This window comes from Spermophilus citellus (assembly GCF_964194105.1).
Source record: "Spermophilus citellus genome assembly, chromosome: 16".
NCBI classification, from domain to species: domain Eukaryota; kingdom Metazoa; phylum Chordata; class Mammalia; order Rodentia; family Sciuridae; genus Spermophilus; species Spermophilus citellus.
Window position 1 is genome coordinate 3,239,423 of NC_138196.1, and position 9,934 is coordinate 3,249,356.

The window sequence follows — 9,934 nt, forward strand, 5'->3', positions numbered from 1 at the left end:
TCACACCTTTGATCTGAAATTGATTGGGGTTTTCTGAAAAAGAGTGTAACATTTGACTATCTTCTTGGTTAGTTATTTGCTTAGTTATTGGTCACTCTGTGGCCTCAGGTGAAATGCCAAGGAAGATAGAGAGAAAAATAAGTAGAAGTTATCAACTGATTATACTTTTGTAACTGAAGTAAGGTTTGTGAAGTACGATATGACTTGCATATCTCTCTGCCTTCCATTTAAAATCAAAACATAAAATTCATCTTTATTTTTTATGTATCACCAATAAGCTTCTAAAAATAAAATTTAAACCTATTATTTTTCTAATCCTGTTCATGATTTCTCTATTTTCTTGATAATATAAATTTTTTATAACTGATACTAACTTGATAATCTGTGTCATTTCCTGGTTTACAAACACTTATTGATTTTTGTCTCTTTTTAGTTATATTTGGCTTCCAGTGACTAAGGGAAGTCTGCTCCTTAGACTTCTGGTCTGCTCCTCCCAGCCCTGCTACAACCTCTCACCTTCCCAGACCCTCATGCAGTTGGCTGTAAATTCTTCGATAAGCTGTTTTACTGTCTACTTTTCAGGACTAAAAATAAAAATCAAAACTTATAAAAATGATACTTTAGGGCTGGGGATATGGCTCAAGTAGTAGCGTGCTTGCCTAGCATGCATGAAGCACTGAGTTCGATTCTCAGCACCATATAAAAATAAAAAAAATAAAGATATTGTGTCCACTTAAAATGAAAAAAGGAATATTTTTTTTTAAAAAAGATACTTTAAAAAGTAAAATGTAGAGGGAAAAAGTAGCAACATTTTTTTTTGGTAATTAGGCTTTTAAATTTTTTTAAACATTTGTTTGTTTTTAATGTGGGTCATCCACTAACACTTCACCAAAATAACAGTTTCTTTGCTGACTTCAGGTGACCAAGGAATAGCCACACCCTTGCAAAAAAACAAAACACACACACAATAATAATAATAATAATAATAATAATAATAATAATAATAAAACAGAATTATCTTTAACCTAACTTTTTATATGATGTCTCAGATCCCCTTAACTTTGCACATTAGCTTCTTTGTTCAGTTGAATTGTAACTGCTTTTTGTAGTTGGAAAGAGTGTGACTATTGAACTTGAAAACTTTTATTCTGGGCATCTTGGTGGTTTCTTGTGAGGTTAAGTGGGTGAGAAGGTGAAGGGAAAGTGGGGGATTCTTTCCTATGGTAACATGAAGTTTCCTCCACAGTCTGCTCTCAGGTGCCAGACCTCAAATATTTCTTACAGTGGTATACTTTGATTATTTTTACTTCTCCTTTACCCATAAGTTTTAGCAGCATTTTATCAAAATGCACTTTTTTAAATTCTTTTTTTATTGGTTGTTCAAAACATTACAAAGCTCTTGACATATCATATTTCATACATTAGATTCAAGTGGGTTATGAACTCCCATTTTTACCCCAAATAGAGATTGCAGAATCACATCGGTTACACATCCACATTTTTACATAATGCCATATTAGTAACTGTTGTATTCTACTACCTTTCCTATCAAAATGCACTTATTAAGAAACATTTTTAAAAGAAAGTTATAGTTTGCCTAACCAGTCTGCATTTATTGCTTATGGTTTTACTCACCTGCTATGCCAGTTTTTGGTGTCTGAAAAACAGATATATTGTTTTCCATATTTTATCCATTTTCCTACATGTATATACTGAAAAGAAAATTATGTCTGGAAATATTTGATTTTGATTGAATGCTATAATCAGGAAAATAAAATTTAAATATGCTAAATATATTTCCATATTTTCTCAAGTAGCTATGCTTAAAAAAAGAAAATATCCTGAAATGAAAAACCATGGTCAGCTTCAAGAAAACAAGAATAAAACCCAAGTATTTATCCTTAATGATGGATTATAGAGGATAAATACAGAATAACCTCAAGATTTACAGGAAAAATAGTATTCAACCTGATATTCTAAAATGAAGCAGATTGTCCATCAATGATAAATAAAAATATTTTCATAAATAATAAAAATCTAAAAAGCTATTTTCCATGCCTCATTTCAAAGAGAGTTATTCAATATAGAAGAATTTAAAAAAAAAAAAGAGAGCAGAGTTTTTGGATAGAAACAGTGCCTCTAACTGCAGAGCTCAAGAAAGTTACGCTGATTCTGCAGTAGACCTTGAAAATGGTTTTGTTAGCATACCTCAGTCCTACCTTTAAAATGATGGTTTAATAGAAATATTAGCTAGTGAGTAGTCAAGTGATTGAATGTAGCAAATTTAGAAGATTCTAGTGATTTATTTTTCTCACCACAAAAAAAATGAATATTAGAAAATACAGGAAAAGCAAAGTGATGAAAAAAAAGTAAAAATGCACTAAACACAAATAATGGAAAGCCAAGTTCTGTATATGAAATACAGTAAAATGTGCACTTTTTGTAAAATTTAATGGGATAGAAGAAAGTAGTATTGATTGTTCTTGATGGTAAGAACATCCCTCCATGAGCAGCATTCATGTCCTGATATTGGATGTCAGAAAGGCGAATAAATTAGAGAGATAAAACATTCTTACTTCTGGTGTGTGTTTTGTGATGAAAAGTATCTTAAAGTCAAACTTGTGAAAATGCTTATAGGTTTATAACCTTCATAAATTTTCTGTAGACAAAGAATGCAACACGTAAGTATTTTTAAAAGAGAATAACTAACTGAGGAAGCATGAACACAGGAACTTGTAACTATTAAAAAATAGAGTGGGGTGTGGTGGCCTGTACAGATGCTGATACTCAGAAATAATAAAGTTTCCAATGTAGATTAAGCAAGAAATCACAGAACACATATCATAAATTATAATCAATTAAATGCTAAATCCTTTTAATATTTGATTCATTAGGCCTGAAGAAAAAGAAGTGGCTCCATAAGTTAAATTGGTTTCCCTCCCTTTCTCATTGCAATTAGAAAAAATAATGGGAACACCTAAAACATTGTGAAGGGTCTTCTATGTATATATTTCAAGATTATGATCAATATAATCAGACAACCAGTAGTAGGTATGGCTAAATTTAGTTTCCTTTTAAATCATTATATACTTGCAGATAGAGTGTAGGCTGCTGATTTGGGTGTAAATTTTGAAAACTACTGTTATATATGGCACTGGGGATTTAACTCAGGGTGCTTTATCACTCATATATATATAAAATTATTTGATATTTCATTTTGAGACCTGGTCTCACTTAGTTACCAAAGCTGGCCTTGAAGTTGCGATCCTTCTGCCTCAACCTCTATGATATTTGGGATTACAGGAATGTACCACCACATCAGGCCTGGAAACTACTTTTTTTTACATGCATCTAATTATCAAAATTATTTTAAATGTTTTTGCCTTTTCTTTGATATAAAATATTCAATACTATCTTACCAAATTGGTTTTGACCCTAATATTCTTTTCTTGAAAAGGCCAATATTCATGTTGAGTAGTTATACTTTTTTTTTCTTACCATAACAAGATTTACTCATTAGATTCTATCCTGAGTTAGCACATCGATTTTATCCATGTTTTAGAAAAACAAATTTCTATAAATTTTTCTGGTCATGGTTTTAATAGAAGTACCTTTCTCTTAGTCATAATAAAAAAAATGATAGGAGAAAATTCAGTAAAGTCAAAAGCTAAGATCCAACAGTTTGCCAGTTCTTGTTTCAACCAGATGTTTATGATTTGATTGTTTCTCTTTTAAATTTCTTCTTCTGGTTACTCTGATGGCCTTTTCTATAATATTTAATAGTCAGCTTCATTTAATAACACTAGATTATGTGAAAAGTGGATAATAAGGGAAATAAATATCTGGAACAAATTCATAGTACTCAATATGTTTCTCATGATTATATACAGTTTCCTCCCACCATTCTGGGATTGCAATTCATAGAGCTTTAAATGACTTCCATTCCTCACTATATTTCACTATCAGTACATACAGAAATAATTTCTCAACAAATTTATATTAAATATGTAGGAATTTAGAGAAAACCAGATATAATTTACACCTGTGAAATTAAAACAATATATGTGGAAGTTTGCCAAAGAATACTTGGCATATTCAAAGAATAAAATGAAGAACTTTACCAGAATTATTGCTTTCCTTTATGTGATAGGACACAGTTTATTGTCATGTTGTTTCAAAAAGACATTAATATTTTCCTTATGAAAAACTAGTTGTTATTCTTTAACATAAATTTTACTTGATTTTTTTTTATTTTTACCCATTTATCTTGCACACTGAGAATGTATTTGCTGGGGTCAGTGAGATACTGATCAATCAATTGTATTTTCAATTAATGTTGTAAAATGCATCTCTGAAACATTTGCTTGTTTTCATTTTATATAATAGCATCATACACAATCAGCATGAGAAGAGTTTAATCATTAATTTTGGTATCAATAGTGGGTTAGGTACACTGAAAAGATGTTGAGAAAATTACATCTATAACGGTGGAATCTCCCAATTCTTTGTTTTCATCTTTCCTGTGGTGCTTCTTCTCTTGATATTAGTATGTTAACTTTAATTTGCATTGTCCATACAGTTTCTTAAAACATAAGACACTTTGAATTGAGGAAATCACATATAGTAAGTTGATTTCAAAAACTGATATAAAACTCAATGAAAGACTTTAGCATTATTAATGTACATTTTATCAAAATCCCATTATATCACAATGGTACATACAGTATTAAAATTTTGTATTGCTAAAGGTTTTTTAACAATGAATGATAGTCACCCTAAGCAAGTATGTAGTTCCAATTATTCACTTACTACTAATATAATAGTTGACAAAAACCACACATCAGAGTGTCTGTTTTTGAAAAAATTGTTTGGTGAATAACTAACAATGCATCATGCAATTTTTATTTATTATTGGTTCATCATACCCACATCTTGCTCACATAGTAAGATTGTTATAATATTCAATAAGTTGTAGCTAAAATCATGAAATACCACATACCCTATTGTACAGATTATATAAATGCTTTTATTATTTCTTCATCCTTTTCACAAATATTTATCAGGCACTTACTATGTGCTAATTAGAAATAAGTTCGTTATAATTATTTCAGATATTTTTTTAAAAAACTGCAAGACCTCATTTGAAAAGAGCAATATAGATTTCAGAAGTAACTACTGTTTCTCTAATGAATAATGTGTATAGAAAACAGCTAAGGTCTTAGGGTATGCAAATATATTTGAGATGCATCAGAGAGTACATATGAAAAAACAATACTATTTATTATGTTATTTAAATAAAGTGAAATACAATACCAAATGTTAAAAAAATTAACTTTCGGGAAAAAAAGCAAAAGGATGCACTAGTATTTGAAATAAGGTAATAATAATTTTTACTATAATTAGTTGTTTCTGAGTCTCATTTAACTCTTTACTTTAATTATCTATCCATTGTGTTAAGAATCTGTACAGGTGTGAAACTATATAAGGTACATATATTGTGTTGTGAGGTGTTATTGGAAAATATTGGTATTCAGTGAATAATGCCATCAGTTTTCTGTTTTGCAATATTAAAGAACTATTTCAGATTTATTGCAATGGATAGTTTTGTTTAAAGGTAACAGTAGTTTTTCAATGTAGAAATTATTTGCTTTCTTCAAAACTGTTAGGCTGCCTTTCTTTCTCTTCTTGTTTGTTTGCCTGTTTGATGTGTGTGGTGATGGGCACAGAATGTAGAAGGCAGTGCCTTGGCTTGCCCCACATTGTCACTCATCTGTACAAATGGTGATGACAAAGAGATGCAACTAATTAACCATGACATGCATGGAATTGCTAACAACTTTAATAAAATTTTGATCACCCCTTGTTTCATGGGATAGGCAACAAACCATGAAAATAATAATCCTCTTGGGTGCTGTCACAGCAAACAGAGCAATTTGACTAGAGGAAGGGAGGTATGAACTGTTTGGAGTTTAGAATTGTGGGAATGGGGGGACAGTCCATGGAGAAGTGTTGGGCAGAGTGACTACTATACCTGGAATTCAGGTAGGAGGAGAGACTCCTCCCTGAATTATCTAGATAGCTTCCCCAATTCCCCACTTTGTTTGTATAGACTTGATGTTTTCCAGAAGCAAACTCACTATAGGCAAAGAAGAGAAAACAAGGCATATGGACCATCAAAAAATCTGCCAGAAAGACACTCCTGGATTTCTCATCCAGAGCCCTAACACCAGTCCTCAGAGTCTGACTGTACATGGAAGGACCACCTGGGGATGCAGTGAGTATCTCACTGCTCACAGACACCAAATTGGGTCATGCCATCCTGGATCCCCAGGGCTCCTGTGCCCCCTTGGCTGCCCCAGGTGAAAGAGGAAGAAGAGGAGTAGAATGAGGTGTCCACCTGGATACCTTAGTGGGTTTTGACTTTGTTTCCACTGCTGCAGCACCATCCTGACAGGTCTGGGAGCACCTTACACTCCTCCCCTGGCAGGCAGAGCTCCATCTGACACCACCACCTCTGCAGGATGATAGAGGCTATTGGGGCAGGAGGCAGGAGTGCAGCTCTAAGCTCTCTGCAAGCACAGCCAGCAGTCAAGGGGGGGGGTCTGTGACTGAGGTACACATTTCCACACACCCCTGGCATGGAGTCCCGTGTTTCCCTTGTCTTCTGCCTACTCTGGGATGCCAAGAGAGGAAGAAATGTTGAGGCCTGGGGACATAGCCCTACCAACATTAATCCTACAGGTCCCAGCATCTCACCAAAGACATTGAGGGGGAAAGGAGGCAGGTGAAGTTGTCTCTGAGGCAATCATGTCATTGGCACAGAGGTACCAATCTTCAGCTTGGTGTGTGTGAGCTACTATGCACCATGTGCAGAGGTCCACAGACCAGGAGGGCACAAGCTGGCATGCATGTGATCACACTGGGCATGGTTACTCAGATGCCACTTAGGCATGAGAACAGAAGCCAGAGTGGGTAGGTGGGAAAGGGCGGTGTGAAGGAACACAAGTGTTCATGTAAAGGCAGGGTTGAGAGTAGAGCATGTGGAAGAGGCTGGGGAGAGAGCAGTAGGTGAAGAGCCCACGTCTGAAAGGCTGTGTGTGGCAGAAAGCCTAAAGTATGAGGGAACTTGTCTGTTGGTGTGGGCTGGGCAGTGACGGACAGCACACAACAAGAGCTTTCCTTGTCTATAACACAGAGATAGTCATATCTGCCCTCCTGTCCCCCAGAGGGTGCCCCATCATTTGAGACTCTGATCATGAAAGCCCTGAGATGGGTATGAAATTGGATCCCCAGAAGATGAAAAGGCCCAACCAGACCTCCTTATCTCTCTGCTCAGAGTCTCACTGACCAGGGCCTAGCTTCTCACTCACCATCCTCACAGGAGGGCTTTGCCCGCATAGTGCCAGCCACCTGGCTGGAAAAGCAGGAGCATTTTACGGTCTGGGAGTGCTCCTCGATGTGGTTCCTGTGGCAGCAGCAGTGAGAAGCGATCACCTCACAGGTGCCCTGCTTTACAAAGACTGATTGGGCCAGCCACATCAGATCAGGTCCCCAGCCCAGGCCTCCAGCCCTGCTCCCCTCCCACCCACCTGCTGGTCCTTGAGCCGCTTCTACCTGCTAGGGAGAAGGACTTTCCTTCCTTCCTTTCTTGTTTGTGTGTGTTGGGAGGGAACTACTAGGGATTGAAACCAGAAGACCTCTACCACTGAGCCGCACCCCCAGTCCTTTATATTTTATTGGGAGACGGGGTCTCGCTCAGTTGCTGAGGCTGGCTTCAACTTGCCGCAGCCTCGGAAGTCACTGGGATTACAGGTGTGCACCACTACACCTGGCTGGGGGAAGGTTATTTAAGAGATTTCCAGAGCTTTGGTTTTAGCTCACTGATGGACCACATGCCCAGCAGTATCAAGTCCTGGGTTCGATCCCCAGCATCACACACAGAAAAAATCCAATGGCAGGGGAGAAAGAAGCAGATGAAATCTTCCTGTTCCTCCCCAGTGAAGCCGCACTCATCACCCTTTGGCAGACCCTGGGTCTGAGCAGAAGAAAGCTGAAGTCTGGCACCAGGTCCCGCCCCCACCTCCCTGCTTTCTCAGGGTGAGGGCAAGGGCCCCAGGGCTTACAGTGCGCAGGGAGGATCATCCACTTATATAGGCTTTAGCCATCCCAGAAGGAAATCCCCAGAATTAGGCCAGGAGGCTAGACTTAAGCCCCCACCCGAGGGCCTCTCTCCCTGCAGAACACCTTCTGGCCTGGAAGGGACAGAGAGCAGTGGGTCTGCCCAGGCATCCTCCTGGTGGGGATAGCAGAAGGAAGCAGTTGCCTGGGTGATGAACAAAGGAGGAGTCAGAACCCTGAAATCTATGGATTTTACTTTGCCTCCGAGATCTGCTCGCTGTGTGGAACAGGGTGGGGTGTTATCCAGTTTTCCAGGTGTGCTGGAAAACCTCCTTCCCAGTCCCTGCTGCCTCTCCCTAATCCGTGGCAGTGGGAGGCTGCGAGGAAGCAGAGGCCAGGAGGGTCCACAGCCACATCAAGCACAGTGCCAGCAGCCAATGGCCTGAGTTCCAGTTCTGCACTGCCCTTTCACTCATCCTGTGGAGAGAAAGGCACACCTTGCATAGCTCCAGACAGGAGGGGCTCTCCTAGTGCCCAGCCCTAGTTGCTTCTCTGTGCTATGCCCTCTGGGAGGCAAGGGTGGGTAAGATGCCCACCTTGTCCCCAAGCAGCTCAAAGCCTGGCACAAAGTCACTGTAGGAAGCAATGGATGCCACAGAGAACAGGGGAGCAGGAAGGGAGGACCTGAGGAGGAAGTGACATTTAAAAGGTGTCTTAGAGCTGGGCACAGTGGCACACTTGTAATTCCAGCTGCTTGCGAGTCTGAGGCAAGAGCATCCAGAGTTCAGAGCCAGCCTCAGCAAAAAGCGAGGTGCTAAGTAACTCAGTGAGACCCTGTCTCTAAATAAAGTACTAAATAGGGCTGGGGATGTGGCTCAGTGGTTGAGTGTCCCTGAGTTCAATCCCTGGTATCCCCCCAAAATTTAAAAAATGGGCTGTGGTGTGGGAGGAACAATCATGCTAACTCCCATTTTTTTTCAGTTCTTAACCCAGGCATGCTCTTGAATCCTTCATGACTATTCCAAAAAGTAGGGTAGTTATTACCTATTTTATAGATGAGCAAATGGAAACTCAAAAAGTCTGGACACAACCCAAACAGCCACCAGTGAAGGACTGGCTGAATGCTTTGAAGAGAATCTGGGCAGTCTCTTCCAAACAGCTGTGGAAACACAATGGAAAATGCTTTATTTAATGGTGCATGCAGTGATCTCCAATGATAATCCACTGTTAAGAGGGAGCAGCAACATGTGGGATGATGTGTATAAAATGTGTAAAAGAGAGGGATTATTTATGCTGCTTGAACAGGCATAAACTAGCTCTGGAGCCACATGTGGTGGTCTGTACCTGTAAATCTCCGCAACTCTGGAGGCTGAGGCAGGATTGCAAGTTGGAGGTCAGCCAGGGCAACTTAGTGAGAGCTTGTCTCAAAATACAATAAAAAGGGCATGCACTTCGGAGGCCAGATAAGTCTGGCTGAAGATTCCTTAAATGGTGTGTCCTGCAGTTTCCTGTTAGTAGGTTCTATACCAGGCTCCGATGTCATTGGTGTAGGATCCATATTTTAATACTGTTCCTAAAATTTCATTTAATACCAACATGTCTTTGACTTGATTTTATTCTTTGTAATTCTAGAAACGAGATTGTAGTTTAGCCATTACTGATATTTTTTTAAAAAGGGATATGATTTCTTGCACAGCGCTTCAAAAGAGAAACAAGCTTCGGTTCTCAATGCTGACATTTCTTTTTCAGGTACAAGTTTTCTAGCTCAGACAACTGAGAAAAACTATAGACCATTCTTGAGGCATTGGTTACACGT

General features: G+C 38.4%; 1 protein-coding gene across 1 annotated transcript; it reads right to left on the bottom strand.

The window, feature by feature from the left end:
* Positions 1 to 5,895: 5,895 nt before the first annotated feature.
* On the bottom strand, positions 5,896 to 8,594 carry LOC308635414 (chemokine-like protein TAFA-3; the record flags this gene model as incomplete). The annotated part of the gene is made up of 3 exons (XM_081269831.1): positions 5,896 to 6,531; positions 7,371 to 7,520; positions 8,480 to 8,594. The coding sequence occupies 3 exons, from the start codon at positions 8,592 to 8,594 to the stop codon at positions 6,407 to 6,409; spliced, it is 390 nt and encodes a 129-aa protein (XP_081125957.1). The 3' UTR covers positions 5,896 to 6,406.
* Positions 8,595 to 9,934: the final 1,340 nt, after the last annotated feature.